The sequence below is a fragment of the Hipposideros armiger genome, unplaced genomic scaffold (assembly GCF_001890085.2).
Source record: "Hipposideros armiger isolate ML-2016 unplaced genomic scaffold, ASM189008v1 scaffold_18, whole genome shotgun sequence".
Lineage (NCBI taxonomy): Eukaryota > Metazoa > Chordata > Mammalia > Chiroptera > Hipposideridae > Hipposideros > Hipposideros armiger.
The window spans coordinates 5,547,823-5,575,023 of record NW_017731368.1 but is presented as its reverse complement, the minus strand read 5'-3'; the positions used below and the strand labels follow the sequence as shown (position 1 = coordinate 5,575,023).

The 27,201-nt window shown below is 41.1% G+C and overlaps 1 protein-coding gene across 1 annotated transcript; it reads right to left on the bottom strand.

The window, feature by feature from the left end:
• Positions 1 to 221: 221 nt before the first annotated feature.
• On the bottom strand, positions 222 to 22,489 carry LOC109375559 (anoctamin-10). The gene is made up of 9 exons (XM_019631001.1): positions 22,315 to 22,489; positions 17,946 to 18,143; positions 16,680 to 16,814; positions 11,484 to 11,603; positions 8,781 to 9,350; positions 6,771 to 6,826; positions 4,348 to 4,422; positions 2,642 to 2,824; positions 222 to 236 (listed from the first exon to the last, which is right to left on the bottom strand). Exons 1-9 carry the CDS (start codon positions 22,451 to 22,453, stop codon positions 222 to 224), a joined length of 1,491 nt encoding a protein of 496 aa, XP_019486546.1. The 5' UTR covers positions 22,454 to 22,489.
• Between the last annotated feature and the right edge of the window lie 4,712 nt (positions 22,490 to 27,201).

The following is a 27,201-nucleotide window of genomic DNA, read 5'->3' as shown; positions in this document are numbered from 1 at the left end:
TTCCCTGACTTCAGTGAGGAGAAAAGTGCACCTGGGGGAAGGGCCCATGCCTCGCAAATAATGACCTAAAACAAATGCGACCCGATGCATCTCCCCTCTCCAAATAGATGCAGAGAGCTGAAGTAGCAAATATCTGATGACTTGTAGGAGAAAAGGGGAAAACGGGTCAGATCATGCAGGGCCCTGCAAGCAGGTGAGGGCACTGTTAACCCTCGGCTCGCTCACGGACCCAGGACCTACAAGAGGAATCAGGGCACTGTTTACTTCACATCACAGAGCCCGGGGTGAAAAATACAGACGCTGAGTTGGAAAAGCAAAGTCTTCAATCTTGTTCCGGATTTAGTTACCAAGTGGTTAATGACACAGAGCTTCAGTTGCCTATTTCTAACATGGGAAACGCAATGCCTACCTTGCCTTCCTGCATAAAGGGATTATCAGATGTCATGAGATGCCAAGAAGGTAAGAGCTAAGGTTCTGGCAGTGTCACCTTATTAGCATACGGTTCTTCGGTAAATTAAAATTGCTTGGATGAAGGGCATGTTGTTTGAATTATCATATACCATTCAGTGAGCCAGAGGAAAAGGGGCCGAGATTGATCTGAAGAAGAAAATGAGGTTGGTTTGGGGCACTTTAGGGGATGATGATGTTTGCCCAAACAACTCAGAGAAAAAGAAGAGCTGAAAGCAGAATGTAAGTGATCACAGGAAGAAAAGTAGGGGCATAGAAACAATAATATGGAGGATTATTTCAAGAAACTATGAGGGGCAGGAAATAAACAGGACACAAACAGCAGAGGGCATGAAGGGCTTGCTTGGTTTGAAATAGGAGAGTTGCGAATGGTTGGGGCGGGTAGATGGAGGAGGCAGGAGACACAGGAAGGCCAGGTGGGCCAGGTGAAAGAGGGGATGGAATAAAGAACTCGGGGGCCAGGCTGCCCGCTTAGTTTCTATTGTATAAGGGAGTGAAGAAGAAAACTGGCTAAAAATACCACTCCCCAGAACAAGCAGGGAAAGGATTCTGACACAATGTGAGCTAGAATGAATTTTTAACCCATAGTAAAAGCCAGTGCTCAACCAATTCAGGCAAGATGGCACCACATTCTGCCCATGTGCTCCTTTCATTCAACTCTCCCTGCATGTGTACGTGCGTGTGTGCCTGTGTGTGCATGTGCACGTGTATGTGTTTTCTCTGACACATCATACATAAACATAAGTAGTGTTGTTGGTCAAGATGTGCTGTAAGTTTATCCTTTGAATCATCTAATCCCCCAAACACAGCAATGGTAGGGAATGCTAGTGCATATACTCGTGTGTATATTTTACTCAAGACATATCACCGCTCAGAAACAAGAAAATCAGCTGCATAAGCAAGAAATGCAACAAAGTACAGGACGGTAAGCAGGAGCCTGGCCAGGCCCCGAGTGCATGGGTTGGCTGAGGTGGGTCTGCATCCTGTGGGGTGGGGAACGAAAGGTACTCCCCTCCTCTAGGGTACAACTAGAGCCCGCTTGAGCCAAACCAGGGTCCCTGCCTGTGAAGGGGGGCGGAAAAAAAGCCACAGCTGCTGCCCTGGAACCACAGCTTGTGTCAACAGCTTCCTACCTACTGGCTCCGTGACTGGCTCTGCAAAACCACAAGATAGGAGCCCTGGGCTACAAACAGCAGGTTCTGGACCAGGGCCTTGGAAGCCCAAGGTGGGGGGGAAACTGCAAAAATAAGGCAGGGAGAAGTGAGGGGAGGAGAGGGAGAGGAAGGGGGGAGGGGGAGAGAGAGAGAGAGAGAGAGAGAGAAAGAAAGAAAGTGAGAGATAGTGAGAGAGAGAGAGAACTCCTACCCAAGATGAACATACAAACTCAAATTCTTAAACATATGAGTAGAACTATGAAAGTCAACCAAGATTTTCAATAACCAGGAGACAAATTCATTCAAGATGAAAAACAAGACTATAAAAGTTTAGTGATAATAGACTGTCACTGAGTGAGCTACTGAAGGATCTATTTCACTAAGAAGAATATAACATACCAAGAAGGATGGTGCAGGATATAAGAAACAATGACTGAAAGCAAACGTTACCCCAACACTGTCCCCCCAGATACAGAAACAGTGAATGCAGTCAGAGTTCAATAAAAGCTGGTTAGATATACGGTTAGGTTTTATGAACGTCCAGTGATCTACTGGTAGTTCCTAAAAATAACTCATAAACTCTATCTTAAAGGAACTGTTTTAGTTTTACAATAGCTCTAAGTAATTTAAACTATAAATTAATCTTCAGATTGGCGTTCCATTTTTAGCGATGGGTTTCCATCTTTTCTTTGAGTTTGAAGTGTCAAGAGCAAGCAACGCTGCTGCCTCCGCTTGGCTATCTCATTGCTCCCTTGCTGTCATCTCTGAAGCAGCTAGGCCCACCTCCCTCGTAGAGCAGTCACATGACTCGCCAAGCTCAGCCTCTGGCCTAGCTTCAGATTCAAGGCAGCAGCATTGCAATGCATAGCCCATCGTTCTAACTTTAGAACAGTTCATGGCAAGGAAACTGGCTGGAAAGCACTTATCTGAGACCAGGAGTGTAGACGTATGTGTGGAACTCAGTACATGACTGTCATTCACATTCAGTCAGTGTTTAATTCAACAAGGCTCCCACTTACCAAATAGGTTCCCATTTCTTTTTCCAGGACGACCTGTTCATATAATGTAGCATCAATGTCCGCCTTTAAAGCCTGCACCTTCTTCTTCACCTGCACGTGGTGCTTCCTTTGGAGCCAATAAGGAAGGAGCGATTCCACAATCTGGTTAAGGATCTGGGAGGTAATCAGGAGAGTGGCCAGGCTCTAAAGGGAAGCACACACATGCTTCTTGGCAATGCAGCTTAACAAAACCATCGCATGTAGACAACTATGCATTGAGTAAAACAGAATTTTCAACAAATAATATACTGTTACGTTATAAAAACTAGCATTGGAAAAGCTAGGTGCTAGAATGGTGTTTCTAATTTATTGGTTTTTTCCACAGGAAAGACTTAGATTAAAATACAAAAAGATTATGATACAGATTATAATTTAAAAAAATAAACCAGTTATGAGTCAGTCAGCAGGAGAACAAATTGCCTTGAAATTGTGTTTTTGTTATCTCATCCTGGCTACAACATATACAAACGCTACTCTCTGGGTACCCGTGAACATGGATCTCCGCCCCCTCTCTGGTGATTTACTGGGGATGAATTAAGGTCCTTGGCAAAGCTGCTTGCGTGGTTTCCAGAGGTGGCGTGTGTGTCAATTTCCTCTTTCCCAGATGGATATCAGTGTTTCCATCACACATTGTCTTTGCTGGTATTAATATTCTGTTTTTCAAAGAATTCTCTCCCATCCCTCCATCCCCTGTTAAATAAAGGAGACTCTCTAAAGTATAAGAAATGAGAAGTCGTACCCCACAAATGCACCCAAGGTGGGACTGGAGAGGGTATGTACATCCAACTTACCAATTTCAGAAGTACTATTTTGAACTTCTTCAATTTTCAAAAATAATTTTTAAAAGGTAGCAACACATCTAGTATAGTTCTTAAGAGCACAACATTTAATTTTACTTTTATACAAGCTGTTAGGACCATAACTACAAAATCTTTTAACTTTCTCTGTTATACAAATTTTTTAATTTCCAAAAAAAATGGTCCCAAGTTCTCATATAAATATTAAGAAGCCTAGGCTTTGAGAGTCTGCTCACTAACAATCACAGAATATTAAAACCAGGAAGGAACAGCCCTTGCTAATAGCTGGCTCAAACATTAAAAAAGAGAACTTAGAAAGCAATAATTTTTACTCAACTTCTATTCACTGCTATTATGTGATCCAGAAACGGGAACAAAACAAAATATAAGTCAGACCTTCTTACACATTTCAGAAACGATACAGTACTGCATAGGATCTGGTCTCTAAAGGTTAACAACTTATTAATTTAAAAATACAATGTGTAAGACTTATTTAAGGTTACACCAATCAGGCTTCACCCTGAGACACACAAAAAAGTTCAAAATAAAATATGTTTTGCTGTTAGAATTGATTTTACAATTCTATACAAATACAAATATATATGAATTCTACTTTTTTTTTTATTATTCTACTGCCCTATATGATTAGTTTTGCAAGTTGGTTAGCTTCAAACTAATTTCTTTCCGGTTGGGTATGATACACAGTGCACTGATTTAAATTTTCATTTAATTTAAAATTGGGCTTAGAAATAGATAAAATTTAAAAGATTTTATTTGTCAAAATAATAATGGGAAGACAATGACATTACCCGAATACAGGAAACCACCTCTAATACCTAAAAAGCTGGTACCTTTCTGTCACGCACTCACCTGCCGCAAAAGCTTCATGTCCTTCAGGACAAAGGCTATGTAGAAGAGAGAGGCGAAGCAATTCAGGAAGTTGAACTGCCAAAAAAACACAGCAACAGTTAATGCTGCTTCACAGCACTTTATTACATCTGTGAATAGTGTTTAAAAACGTAACGAAGGACTACCAGTCAAAGTTTCTGCTGTCCAGGCAAGATGGCACAGACTTGTTTTCCCTCCCCCTCCTCCTCACTAAGCACTTCTATAAACTCTGGAAATAACGCAAGAGCAACCAAAGGAGAACTCTGAAAGGCACTAAAGGAAGACCAACTGGCTCGGGACCCCGGGACTGAAGGAACACAGCACCAGCACATCTTATGCCCCTACAAAAAGGGAGACCAAAGCCCGGCATCCCCCCCCCTCAACCTGGTAACTCAGGTAGCCCAGGTGGGCTCATCCCACCCACCGCCCTTAGAACAGGGGTCCTCACAACAGCAGAGAACCCAGCAGAACTGGCGAGGGACACTGGTCAGGACCCCCCATTGACATTACGCTGCCAGGGGATGTGCTCTCCTCCCCTCCGCCCCGCCCCGCCAGTGTCGGCTCACTCATTCCCCTGCCTCGCGGAGAGTTCCAGGATGGCCAAGCAGCACCAGCAAGAAGGCCCCCTGCCCCCAGCCACAAGCAGCCCAGCCCCGGAAGCCTCTTTGTGCCCACAGACCTGAGACCCCCCCCCACCCTTGTGAGGAGACACCTAAGGTAGCTGCACCAGCAAGAGAGAGTGGCCTAACAAGCAGCCCAGCCTGGGAGCATATTTGTCACCATAAGCCTGAGACGCGCCTTCCCTGCCCAGACACACAGGTCTGCACTGGGGATCCCACTCTAACAAGTGTCATTTCTTCAAGCAGTTCCCTGCTCAAGAACCTGCAACTACCCCCTGTGCTAATGCGTTCCCTTTCTGCCTCCCAGCCCCCTGCTGGCTACTTCCTGCTTGGCAGCATGCTTTCTGAGACTCAAGACTGCTGAATGTAAGAGGTACTTAATTAACAATTAACGACAGAATGGAGTCACTGGAGGGACGGAGCCATTGATGGCTCTAGCCACAGGGCAGGGGTGGGGTGCTCAAGTACAGTGGAAGGTGAAAAGCAAAAGCCTGCGAAGGTGAGAAATGCTCTCCCTATAGGAATAACAAGGAAGGGCGAGACGGAAGGGGCACCACGGAGGCCAGCAGATTCTAACTTATGAGGCTTTTTACAAGGCAGTCTACCTGGCATTCCACCTGGCATCGTCGAAGAAAAATAATGTCACAAATAACTGAACTCTTTAGGACAAAAGGAGTGTTTTACCTCTAAAGGCAAAAGTTCCATATAATCTTTTTGAATGATCTTTTTAATGCATTACCGGCTCCCCTGCTTTCCAACAGAGAACATAGAACGTAACTTCCTTGCTGACTCAGTACCAATATTTTGAATACTAATTATTTCACAGGGCTGGACTTCAGAGGCTTTTGAGATATGTATGGCCGCTTGCCCCTTTTCTAACGTGCGAAGTGCTAAAATTGTTGACTTCTTAGCATCGTGTGACATCTATTTCCTTGCCTGCTCTTGCCTCTATAAATTTACCTACTTCCAGAAAACGAAACACCTTCCCAGTGGGGGTTTCTGATCTTTTAAGGACTGAAAAAACAGATAAATAAGCTTCTCAGGATGATTTCCACAGCTGGAACAAAGACTCTCTCTAAGTGGGGGCCTGGATCACTTGCTTGGGAGTCAAGTACGTGAACTGTGTTAAATTAATTCCTGCTGGCAGTTCAGAGGACCTGTGCACTGTCTTGATTCTTAGTCACGCTGTAGACGGCTGATGTATAATAACTTCCGATAAATGAGGTGCTTTAAAGCCAGCATATCTGTGTTATTAATAATGGTGCAAAGAGGCATAATGCGTGAGCTTTTACACAAACGGCAAGCAAGGTACACAGTGCCTTCTCTCCATCTCTTTCCTCCTACCCATCAAAGCGTGCTGGGAACCTCTTGGACTCTAGAAATTTCTTCAACAAAATTAAAAAAAAAATAACAGTGTTCTATCACTAAACAGATTGCGGGTTAACTGGAAGGATTGCTGGATAGTGAAATATTCAAAAAAGTCACCAAAGAGAAGAGAATAGAGACATGACTAAAAAGTGGTTAATTCGTTTTTTACATAACTAGAAACTGGCTATAATACCATTTTCTCCATTTGAAGCCTTAACCCACATGCACATTTGTAATAAGATTATTGAATGCATATGTAAGCACACTTACTAATCAATCCTTGCCTATTTGCACAAAATATATGAACTGCCATATTGATACCTTAAATTATAAGCTTCATATTTATATCCCTAAATATTAAATGCTATGCATTAGTTTCCTAAGTAAAATGAAGTTGTATATACAAACTCTACTTACCACTAAAACTTTCAAAATTAGATGATTCTGGTAGGCAGATTCCAATCTGTGATTCTCTAAAATATGAAAAAGAAGAGGAAATTCCACTCAGATAAGGGAGCACTGCTGTGAGGTGAAGTGAGACTTTGTGCTGAGGGCAGGTATGTCCAACACCAGGGCCTCAGTCAGTAAACACACCAGGCTGTCAATCATGGCTACTGTGTACTACCAAGAACACCAGAGGAGGAAGAAACTCAAATGCGGACACGTTTTTTTGTGGCGTTGCAATAGCACTGTCATGTGAAATCATTTTGCAATTACTGCTACAAAGAAATGTGGGGTGTGTTGGCCAATGATCCCCTAGATAGCCACCCAGAAAAAAACCCTGAATGAGTGGTAATGATAACGCTGATAGCAACCTCAAAAGAGTAGGGCAATAAAAAAGGTTTCTGAATGTGCGTCTTGAAAGGATTACTCTAAAGGGAAACGAATTTCCATCGTTAGCTAGGAAGAGGAGACACTGCGCAGGTCCTAAGATAGTGGGGCAAAAGAAGGAAAAGGAAGATTCTGAGAAGTGTCACCTTGCACAGAGAGGCAGTGTTAGGCTGACCTAGATCTGAAACCCAACTCAGCTACTCAGTCACTGTCTGACCTGGGCAAGTCACTTAACTCTGATACTCAGCCTCCTCCCCTACAAAGCAAGGCTGACACCACCCGGCTCCCAGGGTCACTGTCAGGATCAGAAATAATATGAAACCTTAGCCCAGCATCAGCAAAGGCAAGCACTCAATAATTGGTAGTTGTTGTTGTTAAATGACTGATAAAAATAATTTAAAATATCTCTGGTCCATGAAGTTAAGGCCTAGACTTCTTCCTGGGGAATAATAACATATTTATTTGTTTGGGTGAATAAATAAAGAGTGAATGGACTATCAAGACTGTTTTTAAACTATAACCAATTTCCTTTTACCACAGATGCCCATGTGAACACCCACCTTCACTGAGTTCAGTGGCAGTCTCCGTGCCCCACACAGCTAGACAACAGGCTTTCAGATACTCAGACATAGCTCAGTCAGCCAGGCTATCAAGAAGATAATTCAATCGATTCTACCCTCAGCATAAAACACAATATTCTAGTATTAGGAACACAGGTTTTAGATCCGGAGAGAGTTGGATTAGGCTGGCTCTGGCACTACCATTTGCTGTCCAAACCTTGTTAAGTGTAGGGAGCCAGAGGTTTGTAGTAAGGGTTAAGCCTGAAAGCTGGCAGGCTGACAGGCTCTCAGGCCCGGGTGAGCAGTGTGGAGGGTTGGCCGCTGAGGAGAAAACAGCCAACAGCCTTGAAAGCTACAGAGTGGAATGCCATCCTATTAACAGTTTCTGCTTGTTATGTTTTGCTTTAACCCTGGGAAGATTGCTTCCACACACCCTATGGAAAGCCCCGGGGGAGGTGTTCCCTGGGAGGAGGGGACTATTCCCTCAAGTTCCCAAAACCCCCCTACCTAAGGAAAGTTACTTTTGCTATAAAAGCTGTGTATAAACAATAAATGGGGCCACTCTCTGCCATCAGCATTGGGTGGACCTCCTGTTCTCAGCTTTCGTCTCTAGTCTCTTTCTTTCCCAGTCTCCCACCCAGTCCTCTCAGGTCCCCTCTCGGTAGACTCCTGGCTGACGAGTCAGGAGTGCTCGTTTGATGCGCGGGTCGCATCAGTTAAGTCTCAGTATCTTGATCCACACAATGGTGAACTGTGTGTATTTCACAGTATCCCGAGGGGTGAAAATGACATATGTGAATACAGTGCTCAGCAGGGCACCTAGAATACAGTAACTAGCACTCAGTACATGGGCCTTGCGATGACCATGACCTGAAGATCATCGGCGTTCACAAAGCCCGTGAACTTTTCCTTAGGTTTCTGCCATGAGCCCAGAGCAATGACTATCTGCTTTGCAAGGCAGTGGTTACGTGAATCCTATGATGTAAGCAATAGGCATATAGGCAAAAATAGATCAACGCACAGCATCAAGTCTTACCCCATGAAGTTAGAAACTCGGCAGCGTATCGATAGAGGCGGTTCATGATCTCGATCACGATGGCATAGATGATGCTGGGTACATACAACAAGACGCTGGTCCACTCGGACCCGCTGTCCTCGTGCAGAGCCAAGGCCCAGGCCTCCAGGTCGAAGTAAATCATCATGACATACAGAGAGAAGTAGAGGCACAGGCACACAAACGGCAGAGAGACCAGGTAGATGCGCAGCTGCCTCTTGTAGCTGGGGTACAGAGGCTCCTCCCTGCCGGTGACAGCATTGATCCCCAGGACCCCATGGTATCCGGGCCGGGGCTCCTCAAACTGTCTCTTCATGACCAGGGTGCCCCACCTGTAGGTCATGTTGGCGCAGCCGCGCTTCCACACTTCCAGGATCACCGTGGACCAGATCAGGTTGAACGAGGCGAAAATCACGTACTTGTCATAGTCTTCCCACACAAACAAGTAGTAAGGCAGCCCAATGACCGCCATGGGGATTAAGGCAAAGGTAAAATATTCCAAAAACCCAAAGTAGAGAGCGATTGTGTCCCCAAAGTAGCCACGGATAGTGTCTAAAATGAAAGACAAAACAAACCTGAAGTACAGCCTGCCAAAGGTTTTCTTTTTTTATTATTCAAGTAAGCTTATTCATTTTTTAGGTAAGTGGGGATCATTTAATACCTTCAGTTCCCCATCAGTGCGCGATGGTAAACCCACCCTCCACGCAGTGCAAAGACCCCACTTGTCTGTACAGCAAGCCTGACACATCCCCCAGCTGAGGGTCCAGGCTCTGCCAGGTACCCTGGCTCTGTTTTCCTCTTTACTTCCTCATCTGTGGATGCCTTCTTTCCAAAGAAAAAAATCACCTTGGGGCTATCCACAATCTCCAAGGTCCTCACTGAAATTCAGCCATGGCCACTGAACCATTTTAATTTGGGGGTTTAATTTATGCTCCCCGCTTTTCTCCTAGTTTAATATTATAGTTATAGGTGTTCTTTTCAAAGAAGCATCATCCCCATCCATAGTATCCTGCTCTCCCTACCCAAGATAAATTCGCATCAATGTGTCATGGCAAATTTTTCAATACACTGAAGAAAAATTATTCAAAAGCGCAAAACAACATTCTGCACATTAACTTGTAGAGCAGCCATGGGACACATTTATCTATACCTTCACATGGGCACTGGGCAGAAGGCCCACGCAACATCGCTGTTGATATTCTGTGAACTTGACACAAGCTACCTAATCCAAAAGAGGTCACCAGCATGGCGTCCTCCGCCAGCTGCAGCTACACGAGTGAGTCTGGACTGTAAAAGCATCCTGCACTGGAAGCAGGGTGGGATGCAGGGCGGGGGGAGGTGCAGCAGTTGGGGTTACTATTTCTTGGCAAGTTACACAGTTAAAATGTAATTTTTTTTTAAGATAATGTGTCAGATCAGTTTATGGGTATGAGTTAGAGTTAACTGGGATAAGCTATTTTCTCCTGTCCTTCATTTTTCTAGCTAACCCAGGAGCTAGATATTAAAAGAGTGGATATGGTGAGGTTACCTCAAATCTGAATCAGATTAAAGGCTATCAAACCAATGAAAAAAATAAGGTGCTCATGGCCCTGGGCTCCAATCAGATGACCTCTCTCTTTTGATCTCAATGGCAAGTTCAGGATCTGCCTGTGCTCCAGCTACTATCACCAGTCCCAGCACTTCCAGAGGCCTCAAACCCACTACCACAGCCATGCTCAGCCTCACCATCAAGTCATTTTCTCCCCGTACTTTCTAAAAAGTAGTTAATGGATACTTCACTTACAAGTCCTAGAGGCAACATTTAAATTTACTGCCACCTAAATGCCAAAGTGAAAAAAAATGTCATAAGTGTAACATAAAATGACTATTGTATCATCTGGCATTATCAAAAACAAAACTATTCCTTTCAATGACTGCAAGAAAAAAAATTCAGAATATGATTTCAAAATTTAATCTTAACAATTTTTGCTCATTGTTACCTTATAATAGTTGTTTTCAGAGCAGAAATTAGAAAATTAGTTTAGAGGGATTCCTTTAAACAACATCAAAAGAGAAATGGCCTTTAAAGAAAATATGATAGGTATGTTCATGGTGAAATCTACCCGGTTAAATGTAATTCTTAGGTTTAAAAAACAGAACTAAAGCAAACAATGTGAACATCCATATTGACATAAGTTTATACAAAGTATGTTCAACACGCACCAAATAAAATCATGAGTATTGTTATCACTGTATTTGGAGAAAATGGATAGATCTGTAATACACACCAAGATACTTATCAACTACTTCAAAAGGTGTTTAGGCCTGCTAGACTGCCCCTAAGGAAGAGCTCAGCTTGACTCGCTCCAAATGATCAGCCCTAAAAATACAGAAATTTTTCAGATACAAAATATTCACAAACTAAATTCTTATCAAATCTCTTCTACTCCAACCTTGGCCTGTACTCATGAAGGCCACTCTGAACTGCCTGTCTGTATTGTTGGTAAAATTTAGTTTGTAATTCAGTCCACCTAAAATCATAATACAAATGAATAAACACGTCATGTGACCCATCTTATTCCCCTTTCCCCTCAATTTTTTCCCACAGGCAGCTGGTGAGCCCAAGGCGGACAACACCAGTGCTGAAGAGTGACTTTTCCTTAGCAGGTCTTCCCCTTGTCTAAGAGAACAGACCTTGACACATACCTACGGGCTGGAACTTGAAGGTAAACCGAGTATACCACGTGTCCTCAAGCTTCTTCAGGGCTTCATTATCGTGTAGCGGAAACACCTGAATCACGATGCCAGACGTAAGCAATCTTCTCACTGCAGAGGGAAAACGTGCCAAACTACATGAAACAGGTTTGAGATTGCTCATGCTATGTTCCATCAAACGCTACAAAGCCACTCCCGTAAGACAGGGGTGGCTACACAAAGATCAAGCTTAGACTGCCTACTCCAAAGGTGTATATTTATTTTGTTCCTCAGAATGTAAATATCTTTACTATTTTCTGTGACTATGAAAGCAATACAAGTCAATATAAAATTTTAAACCATACAGAAATGTACAAATCAGGATTGGAGAGACCCGGTTTATTCTCTTCCTCCTCCAAAAAATAATCACAATATAAATAGCAAGTTAGTGTATAACCAGACTTCACAATACATATATTTTTAATATTATATTATTTACTATATTATATTATTTTATATTTATATATTTTTAAATGGGATCATTCTATACACATTGTTCTGTAATCTTTTCTCATGCAGGAGTATATTATGAATATTTTTCAATGCCAATATAAATAGAATATGAAACTTTCTTTTAACAGTGTCACAATATTCCCTTGGATGAAATGTTTCTTTTGAAAAATATTTGTTTCTTTTTTCTTTTTTTTTTTTGCTATTATAAGTAATGTTAAAACTGTACATGTATCTTTTCCCACCTGTCTACTATTTCATAATTATATATACTTAAATAGAATTGTTTGGTCCAAGAGCATATGGATTTTAAATTTGAACCCATATTATAAAGCTGCCCCTAGAAAAAATTTACTAATCTATCCTCCCACTACAGTGAAAGTAAGAGAATAGTTTAGTTCCTTTCATTCTTGATACTATTTTCAATCATTTTCATCTTTTGTAACATGATAACAAAGGCTTACATTCACAAACCGCAAATACAAAAATGGAATAAAATAAAGACTTCCGACTGTCAGCAGTCAATCTGACTAGTATGGTTTTAACACTCATGCCCATCTCTGAAAGAGACAAACTAATTTAGCACAAGACAACATCCCCTGGTAATAATAAACGAAACTTGGTGTTCTCTATCCATAATTACTTAGAATGACTCACTGAGTGGATGTTTATGAGGAAGTGTGTTCAACAGACAGGGAGAACCCAATGCAATGCTTTGTGCCATATCTGGGGACATGGAGCGCTTTCTACACAGTTCCTAGCAGAGCCTCTACTAAGGAGGCTGGCTGCTTATAAGATGGGATTGGCATCAAGGGACAATGCTTTGCTGTTTTCATCCATTGATAAGCTTTGAGTTGTTTAAGGTTTATCAGCTCAGCTCTTCACAGGGCTGCCTATCTACCTAGTCAGCAAAGATGGGTGACCAGAATAGCAGTCAACAATCCCCTCAATGAGAAACGACAAATAAATGTCTGCAGCATGGAAGGGAAACAGGATTTAAGTTTTCAGTGTAAAAATACTACATATAACAGAGAGACACAGTGTATCCTCCCATCTCATAAAATCCTCAAAGTAAGTTAAAAGTAAACCTAACTTCTTAGAAATGAAAAAAAGCATAATAAAGAGGAGAGGACTGACACGAACAATGGATCAAGAAATAAATTCTTCGTTCTTAATATATCGTTCTTCTTACAATTCTATCTCACACATAGATTACACAGAGGAAAAGTTTTAAAAAGCTAGAGTTGTGAAGGAATCCTCCCTTTTAATGACTGAAAAAGGTATATGTTTAAGCTATCTCAGTCTCTGGCATTAAAAAAACATTTTTTAATAGTTTTATTTTAAGGCGTTTGGATAGATTTTTCCTCTCTTAACATGAGTAAAAGTCTGTCACTAATAACTGTTCTGATTCATATCTCTTATTTGGGGACACATCGCTGTAGCTTATTCTTTCTTCTTATTACTATCCTTTTCAATTACTACAAGTTTTTTAACTTTGAACTCATGGCATCTAAATTATTATTTTACTATTTCTAAGTTTTTTTGTTGTTTTTTTTAATGACTCCGTTTTACTGTAGAAGACTTTCCAGGCAGGCATAAAACCCAGCTTGAATACTTCCAAAAATAGGCATGTGAAGAGAATATAAAGCCACCGTCCTAAATTACTGGGCTTCTCTTCATCAATGCCAAAAACATGGTTCTGGTTTCAGCTTCTAAAAATAGAGATTGTTTTTTTCTTATTCTTCTTTTTTTAATCCTCAGCCTCATGTCAGCTAAGAATGTAATTAACATGAGCCTTACCTTCAAAGGAAACTATGATGCTCTTCAGGTCTATTTAAAGAAAGGAACAACTTAAACCAAGATTCCTTCCTTCCAGAATGTTGAATGACCTGTTGTCAAGTAACTAGGGTTATTACTATTACAGCCATTTAACAATTAGCCAAACAAACCCAAATCTAATTTAAGGGAGACTCGAAGTAACCTGGCTTATAGTTGAACCCTCTAAATTAAATAATGCAATAACAATAATAATACAGTACCGCTTCTGGCTTTGGTTAATGTGATATGTTTACTTCAAAAGTAAAAAAAAAAATCTTACAACTCCTCATAGAGTCTCTGTGCAACAGGGAGGGGCACGTCGCACTGACCCCAATCACCCCACGCGAAGGGGTGGCGAGGGCACAGCACCGACAATCACCCCACGCAAAGGGGTGGCGAGGGCACAGCACCGACAATCACCCCACGCAAAGGGGTAGCGAGGGCACAGCACCCACAGGGAGTAAAGGTCGGCCAGCAGTAGCCTCTGCACAATGAAGACAGACCCCTCCAACACCCCCCAACAGGCCCCACCCAACTCTAGCACTCTGGTATGAACAAACCGCTTTTGTCTTAATAAGTAAAAAACACCTTCTCGGGGATACCTGTATTTTCAAAATACATTTTTATATTCCTGTATTGTTTTCATCCCTGCTTAATGTAAAAGCAGCAAATATTTATGTAGCAAAAAACAGTACGTGTATGTATGTGTGTATATATCTGTGGTACCCAGTGAGATACACACGAATATAAATATATCAAGCTTAATCTTATGTTCATGCTTGCTATATGATATTTATTTGAAATCTATTCATTATACTTATTAGGACGATTAATAATTTTAGAAGACAGATTTTATCTGATACTTTAACCTATTTGTATGTAGAAGATATTCAAAGGAAATCACCATAATGTTCTAAAAGAACAACAATATAATAAAAGACCTAATATGAGATGTGTCATATCCCATCAATCAAAACATGATTATTACCTGATAGACATTTTGAAACAGCTTTAACCAAACATCCCTGAAGACACAGCTAATCTATAAGAAATTCTCAGCTCCTCTAACTCCTCTTCTAAAGAAAATCTTTCATTAAGTGATTTGCATGGCTCTTCACTATCAGGGATGAAGCGGGGAAGGCAGGGTCTGGGGCTGTGAAGAGATCTTAGCCCCCGCAGCAGACCAGAAACGGGGTGCCCACCAACATGAACACTGACAACTAAGGCCACTTTCTCCTTCTCCACAGTGTCTTCTGTTCGCCAGAATGAGCTGTCCTGAAGTGCACAGCTCACAGCACCACGGAACTGCCTCAGCATCACGTTTACAATGACACATGTTGCTATCTACTTAATGAAAGCTTTCTATCAACACACAACATTATGGCAAGCACAATTATAATCGCCGCACGTCAACTGAAAGTCAAATTAAACCTAGGATAATGGAGTTTCTCCTGAAAGCCCAGGCCAGCTCTCTATTTGCTGATGGGGACGTACTGAGCAGGTTGCAGGTCTCCTGCCAATCAGCTTCAGAGAAGGTGTGGCCCCAGGGAGTGGCGCCCCCAAAACCTAGAGGTGAAAATAAGCCTTTCCACTTATTTCTATGGATTAACTTAATGAAAATCTCGGACTTTAAGTTTCTCTAAGTTTTATTAGTTCTAAATTTTGCACTCTGGAAATAGTTCACAGTTTATAATTATGCATGTTCTTCCATCAAATATTATGATGTAAAATTAAAATGATGCAAAAATACAAGACAGCATTTTTAGGGAACACAGTTTCCAAGACAAAAAGGGAGAAGATAATGCAGAATTTTAACATCCAGCCTTGTCAATTTCAATATGATTCTTATCTCAGTTGGTATAAAAAAATTTTCAAATGACCACGAGTGAGATGATTTTATTGTTTTTATATTTATTACAAAAAAAAAAAAAAAGAAAGATCAGGAGGGAGGGAGGGAGGGAGGAATTGATCCTTGTTTACAAAAGCCTCATCCTGCCAACAAGAAAATTATTTCTCTTACAACTTCAGGATGCCAGACTGGTTACCTGTACACCCAAGGGAAATACACTTACATATTTCCTTCAACGTTTCCTTCAGTTGAAAATTTCTCCCTTTGAAGCAGTGGGGAGCATTTGGAACACTGCTGCTCCTTAGTCCCATCTGACGAAAGAGCGCACTCACTCTTCTGTCTGTCCCAGTCACACCAAGGGGGACGTATTCCTGCAGAAACTAACAGTGGAGGCCATGATGGCCTGATTCCACAAGGCGGTCCGATTAGTTTGATGAGCAGGAAGAAACGGGGTGCTTACATTAAAACGGGTGCGGTGCCTCCAGCTGCTTTGTATTTTATTTGATGCAGTGCTCAGCCGTGTCTGAAAACATGCCTCTCCACTAAGACATTAAGATTTGAAATTTTGGAATGGGACCAAACAGCTGCTTAAATACACAATATGGAACTCCTGGTAATACATAGTGACAGAAAGACACCTCTGCCCCGTTCTTGTTCATGGCACCACATTCAAAACAACAAAGGAAACAAGAAACATATAAAGAAACCCCTACATTTTGAGAAAGGAAAAAACTATTAAAATTGTAATACTCAATATATACCGATAACAAAAGATGAATACAAGTCACGTTTGACTTCTGCAATTACAAGAGGTGCTCAAAGTGGTTACCATCAGCGTCCAGACACTTCTGATGATGGCGAACTACTGCTTGAGCAACGCTGACCAAGGTATCCACTTGTATACATTTGTTTGGCACCGCCGGTATGTGTAAAAATAAAGCCTCTGTAATTTGTTATTTATATCTACTAAGAAAAATTAATTGCATTAAAATGTATATTCATGAAACTGGGTGACATAATGAATGACTTACATAATGATTTTCCTGGATACAGCTTTGCCTGGGGGTAACCAGGGATCATTTTTTCATCTCTGGCTCTAAGGTTTTCGAGCTCATGTTTGATAATGAATTGACATTCTGCCATTGTGAGGAAATCATCATTGTTATCTAAAATAAAGCAAAAATTTTCAGTTATTTTCTCAGACATAGCCAAAATAAAATGAATAATATTTAAATAACCTGGGATTATGGAAATAAGGATGCAAACAGTAATTAAATAAGGAGTAAGCAAAGTATAAAAATGGTCACTTTAATGGAATATAAAGCTCCTTAGAAATTTTATAAGAATAAAAATATGCTAAGTAATGCCTTCACTTAACAAAATTCTTCAATCATTGTACTAGTTTTTATACAGACACTTGCTTGATCTCATTTAATACCAAGCAGCAGAAGGCAGTATGTTCTGTAATTCTAACAATATTTATAACTAGAAATGGAACTGAAGTTTGCCTATGTGGATTTCTCCTCCTTCAAACTCTCAATCCCAGGCCATCCCCTTCTGGAGTGAACATCCTTACCATAAACGGGGGAGTAGAAAGTCCCATCAGAAACAGTGTTGTTTTTTGACAGGTGAATCCTCTTAAATGAGGTGAATTTCACCTTGATCATTTATTCACTAAAATATAAAAATCCAGAGTGAGTGACTCTCAAGAAGTCTAATCACATCTGCTAACTCTGAAAGCCCTGGAAGGGACCAGTTTGAATCTGAGCCCAAACTGCCTCTCTGACACCACAGCCACCTGGCGTTCTCAGCTCTTTCCAGAAACCATTCTCTTCTGGGACCCCTTTGAGACCAGAGCCAGTTACCTACCAGGGAATGCAGATTCTAGGATACTGAACTAGTGCTGTGTTTCTTATAAGATTTTTCTTTATCAAGCCAAGGGATATTCACCATTCTAAGAATTAGAATAGAATAATATAAATATGTTACATGTGTCATTCTCATTTATATTCGCCTCTCCCAGGGGTGGAGGCCCATGGGCCAAATCTGGTCCACCACCTGGTTTTGTAAGTAAAATTTTAGTGGAACACAGTTTTACCCACTCATTTCTTATGGTCTAAGGCTGCTGTTGCTTTACAATGGCGGTGCTGAATAACTGTGGGAGATCATATGGCCTATACAGCCTAAATTTTTACACTCTGGCCGTTACTGGAAAAGTTTGCTGATCCCTAGTCTAGTCATCAAAAACTTATCTTTGATAAATTGATTCTGATGATAGGAACGAACCTGGAACTCACCATCAAAACCTTTGAAGTTATGTCGGGTTCCGTACGTGAAGGCTCTCATGGTGTTATCATTGCACTCTTTCACCAATCCCACTGCTTCTGCCCCCAGTAACAATCTAATATTGGAGGCACCAACAAGATATAAGTTCTGATTTTCCAGTGTTTCTTTCTCATATTTATTTAACAATGGTCTAAACAACAGCTGGGCACCTTTGAAAACAAAAGATAAGCCCAATCTTAGGAAGAGACAAACCAAAGTTTCAAAAGTGAAAACCTTCTCAAGAAGTATTATGTTTCTAGTTTGTTAGAAGGAAAAGAAATTATATTCACAATTTAAATTCATCTTCCAAATAAATAAGAAATATAAGTAAGTTGGGGATGGCAGTTCTTTATAGTTTTTGAAATAAATACCCAAACTGGGAAATTCAATACGTGACTTGCAAGTTACTCAAATTAGAAGTAGGTATGAAACAAGAACCCAATATTTATTAGCTCTAGGAATACAACTGCACTAAGTAAAAATATAGAAATATAAAAAAATATTAAAATATAGTTTCTTAATAAAAAAAAGACCAAAATTTAAGAAAATACCCAGTAAAAATGCCACAATTACATTAGACTATAACAAATTTTGTGAATGTAAAATACTAAATAATAAAGAGCAATATAATCTTTCAATAATTTTCACCATAAATTTCTGTATTCAATTTGATTTAACATTTTTCTTAAATAGGGTCCCAAAACATTAGAGTAGATATTGTGATTTGATATTATATATGTAATTATTATGTAAAAGATTATGGAGAAAAAGGATTTTTTTTCTAATGTTTTATTTCTACCTACATCAAACTTTTTAAGGTATATTTATTTACTATTTACCCTCTAGAGAGGATTGACGAATTATGAAAATACTAATCATATGGTAACAGGATAATGAGCAGGATTTATATTTCACTTAACCAAATGGATTAACATATTAAGATTAATGTATTGTGGCACTATAATTTGGATAATTTACAAGAGGCATTAAGGATTTTAATTAAAAAAATCAATGAAAGATATATTCAATTTGCAGAAGACACAAATAGCTCTTAAATATAAAATCCTTCACCTCATTCATATTCAGATAAATGCAAAAGAGGACACACATATGCTATTTCTCACCTTGTATACTGCAAAGATCAAAAGTTGGTAACCAATAGGCTGGGAGTACAGTAGTCATGGAAGTGCCCCACTCCACCCAGATCTCCCCTCAAGAGAATCTGCTGTCAAAAGCAGAGTTGACTGACCGTCTCCTGCTGCCCCGCTTTGGATGAAGCACCCTCACTGCAAGGCCATGCTCCCCCAGCTGCTCCCAGCCACTGGCTGAGCACACAGGGGACGCCATTCCTGCTCAACATGGGTTTCCTTTAAAGGGCAACTTGGGCCTGGCTGATACGGTGCTGTAGTTTGAGGCTCTTCCTATTCAAGCCTCCTTCCTTCCCTCTCTCCTTTCACAAGTGTCTCAGGCCTTTCCATGCCCACTCCTGCTCCCGCCCCCTTTATCTTTCTACAAATGTTCCCCTCAATAAACCTGTGTATAAATCTCATCTCAGCATCTCTTGCTTGCAAGATCTCAACTGACACAGAGAATATGTGGGGAAAGGCACTCCTGGAGTATAAATTGGTACAACCTTCGGGGAGAACCATCTGTCAATACCTTGTTTTGCAAAAGAGCAGTCCCTATCTCCTCCGGCCAGTTTACCTTCCCCAGGGGCAATGACTTCCAAATTGTTCAGGTGATTCCTTTGTTATTTACTTTCAGGTCCCCAACCAGCATGCTTATACAGCTATTTCTTTTTCAGGCCTTGGAAGATGAGGATTTAGCTCTCTTTTCCCGCCTATTTTCACCATTTCCATCTACCATTCCCATCACCCCATTCTCACAATATAGTTAGATCATCCTTTTCATTTCATCGGTATTTTCATTATTATGACTGCATGATATATATAGTTGAGCCTTACAATATGCTGATTTTCCTTTTCTACAACTTTGCATTTTCCCCCAAATTAACTGTCTTATCGTTTGCTTAGTTTATTTTGCACTTATCGATAATTCAATCCCCTGTGCTCTCTACCAATTGTTTAAGTCTCCCCTCAATACACTGGCATGAGAGGTACCCTATCGACATCATCTTAGGGAAGTCTCAACACTCTGCCCTCACACCTTGCTGGCAGCTAGGTGGGTTCAGAATTCTAGACTAAAACTATTTATCTTCAGAAATAAATGTGTTACACCACTGCCTTCTAGCTTACAATGTTTCTGTTAAGTCTGATCCTTTATATCTCAGCTGTTTTCTTTTTTCTAGAAGTTTGTAGTATCTTCTCCACCCCTAGGATTCAGGAACTTTCCAGTGATATGCCATTTTCATTCACACTGTTGGACATTGAGTGGGACATTTCCTTTCAATCTGGAAAAGCATGGCTTCCGCCTTTAGTTTTTCTTTGATGATTTCTTCTTTTTTTTCTGTTCCTTTTCTAGAATTCCTTTTATTCAGATGGGCACCTGCTGGATTAGTCCTCTAACGTTCTTATATTTTTCTCCCATATTTTCCAATTCTTTACCTTTCTGCTCCACTTTCTAGGAGATTTTTGTTAAAATCATCTTCTAACCCTTCTAACTGAGTTTTTATTTTTTTTCATATTTTCATTTTATAAGAGCTGCTTTTTTAAAAATGATTATTTTATAATATCCTACTCTAAATGATTATTTTATAATATCCTACTCTTGATGTATAGATGTTCTATCTTCTTATATTTCTGAGAATTGAGATTTTAATTCTCTTTTGGTTTTCTTGTTCTGCATAGTTTGCTGTTTTGTTCAGTTTTAACTTTCCTTTTCATGTTAGGGATTTCCCTTGGACATTTGGTAATCTTTTGTTGTATGCTCATGTTTAAGAAAGGGGTTCTAAGAGGCTAAACAGAACTTCTAATGACCTTTCATGCAGTGAAGTCTGGCCAGGTCATTTTCCATGGGCAACTCTGATTTGGGTACCTTCGTTATTTTGTCTTGAGTTGGCCTGATTCCCCAAAGAAAGATTATTTGATCTCCCTCCTAGATAATCTGAATCCAACTGCTAACATTTTAGAAACTAAATTAGGTATGAGATTGGTGGGGTGGGGGACAGGAGTAACAATACTCAGTTGTTACCCTATTTTCAGTACAGAATCCCCCATGCCAAAAATCCATGCATCTGACACCCTCCAGAGAACAATAAGCAGAGTCTTCTGCTGGGTAGTACAATATGGAAAGGATCTGAGGATCTAACTGTTTCTTAAACAGTTCTCAGCCAATTCTTTTCTTTTTTTTCTTGGCATCTCTTTTATTTCCAACTCCACAGGCCCATACTGTTCCTCCTAAAGCCACACAATGAGCAGAGGAGAGGGTGGGGAATACACTGGAGACTCTCACGCCATGATACTACAAATGTGCTTACATCCGGGGCTTTTAAAGAAGGGACTCTGGTCCAGTGAAATATCTCAGATTTCAGCAAGCAGGTACTCCTGTTTTTAAGTTTATTTTTGGTTCTATTATTTGGATAAAAATTTTAAATTCCACATTGACTCAAAGTTTTATTTTTAAGACAGCATCCTGTTTATAGTCAAAATGTTTTAAAAGAGTATTTCAGTTTTGTCTAGTGTAGGAGACTTAGTGAAGTTTTAGGTGTTGTTTGGGTAGGTTTATGAAGAGTCTGCTCATGTAAAATGTCCTCCACCCTGATCTAGGCCCCTTTTGGCTGGCCCTTCAGGAGAGGGCTAAAGTTTGGCTTCCTCTATAAAGTCACCCCTTACCACTCTGAAAAGCATCACCCAGTATCACCTCTTCCTTCTCTTTACTTTTATATATAACAAGTATATATGCAATTCATTTTTAAGCATCATGCACTGCTCTGTAACAGCTCTTTCGTTAGCTTTTATTTTCTGTTATTTCACCTTCTAGGAATTGGCATTCGGTCTCCTTACCCTGACAGTAACATCCTTGCAGGTAAAAGCTGTATGTATCTCTCCCTTAGCACCATAACTGACACACAAAGAATACTCAATGGATACATGTTCATTCAGTTGACAAATATTTATTAAGCAACTACTATGCACCAAGCACTGAGCTAGGCACAGCCTTCATAGCTGTGAACAAATCGCTCATGTCGCTAATAGTCTAATGGAGACTTACAGTCTAATGTTGACTTAAGACCTCCTTTCAAGTCCTAGATAAATAACAAAGAGCAAAGAAATAGACATTAATTTTAGAAATATATCAATGAAAAACCTGTAAAACACATTTAAAAATATATTTTTTAGCCAGTGAACATGGTTAAGTCTGAGTAATATTTATTTTACTCACCTCCATCTTTCTTTTTAGCGATAATTCTGGTTTTCAGCCATTCTTTGGTTTCATCTTTGACATTCTGAGCAAGTTCTATGACTACCAAAGGCGTGAAAAGGCTTTCAGAAGTATCCAAAGCTGATAAGGTCACTTTCATCTTTGACAAACTTGCTGAAAATTAAAATAAAATAAAAAGCAAACATAAGTTATAATAGAAAATAGACACATATAGATTGTATTTGTATTTTCTTTTAATTACACCTAATTCTGGCTTCCAAGATAAAGTAAAATTATTCGTGATCCAGATGGGTCATATGACAGTCTCAACCAATGGTTTGAGCACACATACGAACCAGGCCCTATACAGAGACGAGGGGAACACCATTTTCTTCCATAGCAGCTCAGAATATAGCAGGGGGGACATTCATGTAAGTGAAGGATAACAGTGTAAAATGTGCTCTCAGAGGAGTAAGAAAGTACAGTAATACCTCGGTTTGCGAGCATAATTTGTTCTGGAAACAAACTACTCGTATTGTAAGACATCATTCATTTACCAAGATAAAATGTATTATTAGGTTGGTGCAAAGTAATGGCAACAACCACAATTACTTTTGCACCAACCTAATAGAAACGTTTGCTCGTCTTGCGGAACACTCGCAAACCAAGTTACTTGCAAACCAAGTTACGTCAAATCCTATTTACAAAGGATGTGACGCCTGAATGTGATTTAGAAGACTGAAGAGGAGTTTGCCACATAGACAGTGGATGGCATTCTAAGTAGAGGAAATGGCATCCCCTACAAAATAAGGATGAAAAATAGCCAATAGGCTCGGAGAAATACAAGTGATCAGGCATGGCTGCAGCATTAACAATGTGGGTGTGTGTATGTGGTGGGGGAGGGTGGCAATGAGCTAGTAGCTAACTAGGGCCCCTGAGTACAAAGGAACCCGGCTTTGTCCAATAAACAATGGGAGGCACTAATTCATTATGAGCAGGGAATTGACACAGTCCGATTTCATGCTTCAGGATGGAGTTGATCTCCCAGCATCAGCTTTCTTTCCTAGTGTCCCTGCCTGTCTCAGAGATATCATCTTTATCTCTGTTACCAAGCTTGAAAAGTATCAGAGTGAACTTGGAGACCCACAAAGGCATCAGTCATGAAGGCCTGATGGTCTTCCTCTAAGATGTTTTTCCCGAGAACCTCTCTCACCCACAGAGTCTTAAGGGAGCTATTTTCATACTTTGGACTTACTTATTCTAACTTTGTACTCGATGTAAGTTTTAATGACTCCAAAGTGCAAATCAATTCTTGGGAACAATCACAAAAGGAGTGACTCCAAAGAATGTCTTTCCTATCTTGGGGGGAAATCACGATCTTGCAGAGAGCTGATCACCGAGATCCGGACTGTCTGGCTTGGGTTGATACACTTTTGTTTTTCACTAACAGGGCGTAAGTTTTGTTTGGGGCACCACAGGTATTATAAATCAATGGTAGAGTCCAATTATACTACAAATATTGGGCTGTCAGAAAACTCATGACGTATTTTTTCTATGGTTTTCGTTGCAAAAATGTGTCATGACTTTTCTGACAACCCAACACATCAGGAATATCATTAGATACCAGCCAAATCAAAAATCAGCATGCTAGGCTCTATGAAGGAAACCAGATCAAAACAGACCTAGTACCTACCTCCAAACAGTTAATAATGTGGTTAGGAATTATCCAGAATGAATAATAACAGCGATTAGAGATGTGCAAACTCAGGACACTTAACGTGTAAAAGTTTGGGATCAAGCAAAGGGAGAAGCATGTTCTACACAGGGAAATGACATGTGTAAAATCAACGAAGCAAGAATCGGGGCAGCGCAGAGCGAGATGTACAAGAACAGTAAGACTGGCCTGACCGAGCAGAGTGGCAACATTTTGTAAGCTGCCACCATTTAAGGATAATGAACGCTATCGTTTACTTCTGACCCAACGGCCAGCAAGGAGTCACTGTAGGTTTCTGAGCAGAGGACCAGCTATGTGTCAGAGTGATATGAATCCAATATGAATGTTCTGTGTGGTATTATTTCAACTTCCCTGAACTTCTGCAATTTTTCAAACAAAAAGTTGGGGGAAAGGTTCATCTACCAGTAGACTATGAGACTTAGCAGCATCCCCTTTTAAATGGAAATATAAAATACAACAAACATTAATCATGTGCTTAATGTGAGCCAAGCCGTGATAGAGGCTGAAGGTACAAAAGTAAGTAAGGTCTGCATCTTGCTTCTGAGGAGCTCCCAGTCTAATGGCAGAAGCACGAGTCCATCAGCTCATTCCAACACGTGGGCTAAGTACATCAGCAATGACTGGACGTGCAGGGGCAGCCTGCGGAGGGGGGAGTTAACTTTCTGGGAAGGGAGGCTGAGAACCAGACAGCCTTCAACTTGGAAAGATACATGCATGGCTCCAAGGTTTATAACCTGGGGCATGAAAAGAATAACTGTGCATGAACAAACAGCAAAGATGGAAAGAATGGTTAGGTTAAGGGAACAATAAATTGTTCAGCAGGGCATGTGTGGACATGCACGAAAGGTCAAAGTTTTTTAGCATTTATGATTTGCCTAATGCAATAAAAGGCCCACCTGATTCATAATTACCAGGTCATAAAACAATGTGAGGCACTAAAAGCAGGTTTCAGTTCTAAGTATGCATGTATATGAGCACTATCTAGAAACTCATAATAAGTACTTGCTCATTGATTTATTCTTGTTTGAGCTACTATCTGCCTTTCATTACGTGAGGCACAACCTTAACAAGACTTCCGATACATTAAGGCAAAAGTGTCACAATGTCTGCTATACAATTCAACAAAAAATAACAAAACACTGAAATCACAAGTCACAAAAGAAGACATACAAGGGCCCAACACACATTTGAAAAGATGTTCGAAGTTACTAATAAGAGAAATGCAAAGTAACAATGAGATCCTTTCCCCCTTTCAGATTTGCTGAAGTTGAAAGATGGAGAGAACCCAGTTCTGGCACCTGTACAGAAAATCGGGCATTTTCACACACTGCTGGCATGCTGTAATTTGATACCACATTCGTGCCATCCATTGGGCCACAGTGTGCTTAAAGGCCCAGTTACCTAGGAGGCAGGACCCCGTCTCACACCGCCTGTGCTCTCTTCTTCCCGTCCCTGTAACCCCATGGCCTTCTTCCTGTGCCCTCTGCTCAGGACATTTCTGTCACTGTACAGTAACGCCTCTGGGAGTGCCCTCTCCTTCAGAGATTCCTGCCCCTCTGCGTTCTGCATGCAACGGGGTGCAGGTAAGGCAGATGTTCACTCTAGCAGTTCACTGGCCAGTGGAACCCAGGCCAGCTCTAATCCCACTTCTCCCCATTGGGGTAAATATCAAGTGGAAGGCGGTGGAAATAAGAAGCATCAGAGCAGCCTGGAGTGAAGCTGAGTTCTGCAATCTGCTTTTACCAGAGGGTTTTAATGGGCGCTTGCTCCACCATTACCATGCACGCTAGACCAGTATATGGGACCAAAATACTAGATGGGGGGACATGAGGGCTTTAAGTGTGGGTACAAAAAAGGGCCTCATGGTTCCAGTTGGGGCCAATCTAAAAACAAGCAACGATTCAACATATATAGACCTCTTGGGCATGGGAAGGTCGAATGATTTCTACTGCCACAGCCAATTTCCCCCTTTTACCCGGCCTGTCGGCCAGGATGGCAGCCAGGAATGAACAAAAGGCACAGAAGGTTCCACACAAGCCCTGGGGCACAGGATCAGAGATAGCCATTCCAAATTCTGTTCTTTATCATGTGTTGAACTGCACAAAGGGCCAAAGAGAGGGCAACCAAGGAACTGGATTCATGTGGCTTTCACCTTAGCTAGCGGAGTTACCTGACTATGGCAAGAGGTAAATCTTGACCATGGTGGTTGAAATGCACACACGAAGAGAAACATACTATGAGTTCAAGCATGGGGAGTGCTTGGAGGGGGGCGGGGGGTATGTGCACATTTTGTCAGGATCGAGAAAATAATAACGGGCCCTTTACACTCTTCCTGAGCTTGGGTAAAGGGGGAAAAAAAATCAATGGAATTATCATAAATCCAAAGGCTAATAGGAAGGAAACGCACAGGGCTGTCCTTAGGAATCAATTTATTTCAGTCTCAAGAAGACACGTGAACCAAAATTACAAAACGGCTCTCCATCGTGAAGCAGAATAGGAACATGTCCGCGGGAGAAACATGAGGGGCCGTGCTGATCAAGCTAGAAGATGAGAAGGATTTCCTCGGGAGGAAAGCTGTGATTTTAATGGCCAGGGCTAGAAGGAAGAAGGACAGGACCCCTCCGGAGACAACACAGAGGGATCCTCTAAAACCTCTGGCAGGCGGTTCATTACGAGAGCAATTGTGGGACGCTCCCTCCTGGAGATGTAGGTCGGCTGCCTCTCAGAGATGATGGGGAGATATGAGAGGGGGGAACCAGCAGCACCCCCACCCGCCATCACTGCGGTTTCTGTGACACGGGCAGCACAGGGAAGCTGGTGAGGCCCATTCCTTGAGGAACATGTCTGGGAACCTCATGACCTCGGGACGCCACAGGAAGACGTAGGCGAGATGAGCTACGACACACTAAGGACCGCCTGGCCCCAGCAGCCCGGGGCTGGCGATGCTGCGCTGACCGAAGGCCGCTCTGCACAGTATCACCCGGCTGTCTCGCCAGGGACTAAGCAGTGAGGCAAAACAAGATTATTTCCTCTCTCACACGTACTGTCTCCTCTCATTACCCCAGATATTACTAAGATTTTGCTTTTGGGGGCTCCAATAATGTCTGAAAACCTGGAGCAACACTGAGTCTCACCTCCAAGCACAGGAGTTGGCGTTTAGTTGAAATTTTAAT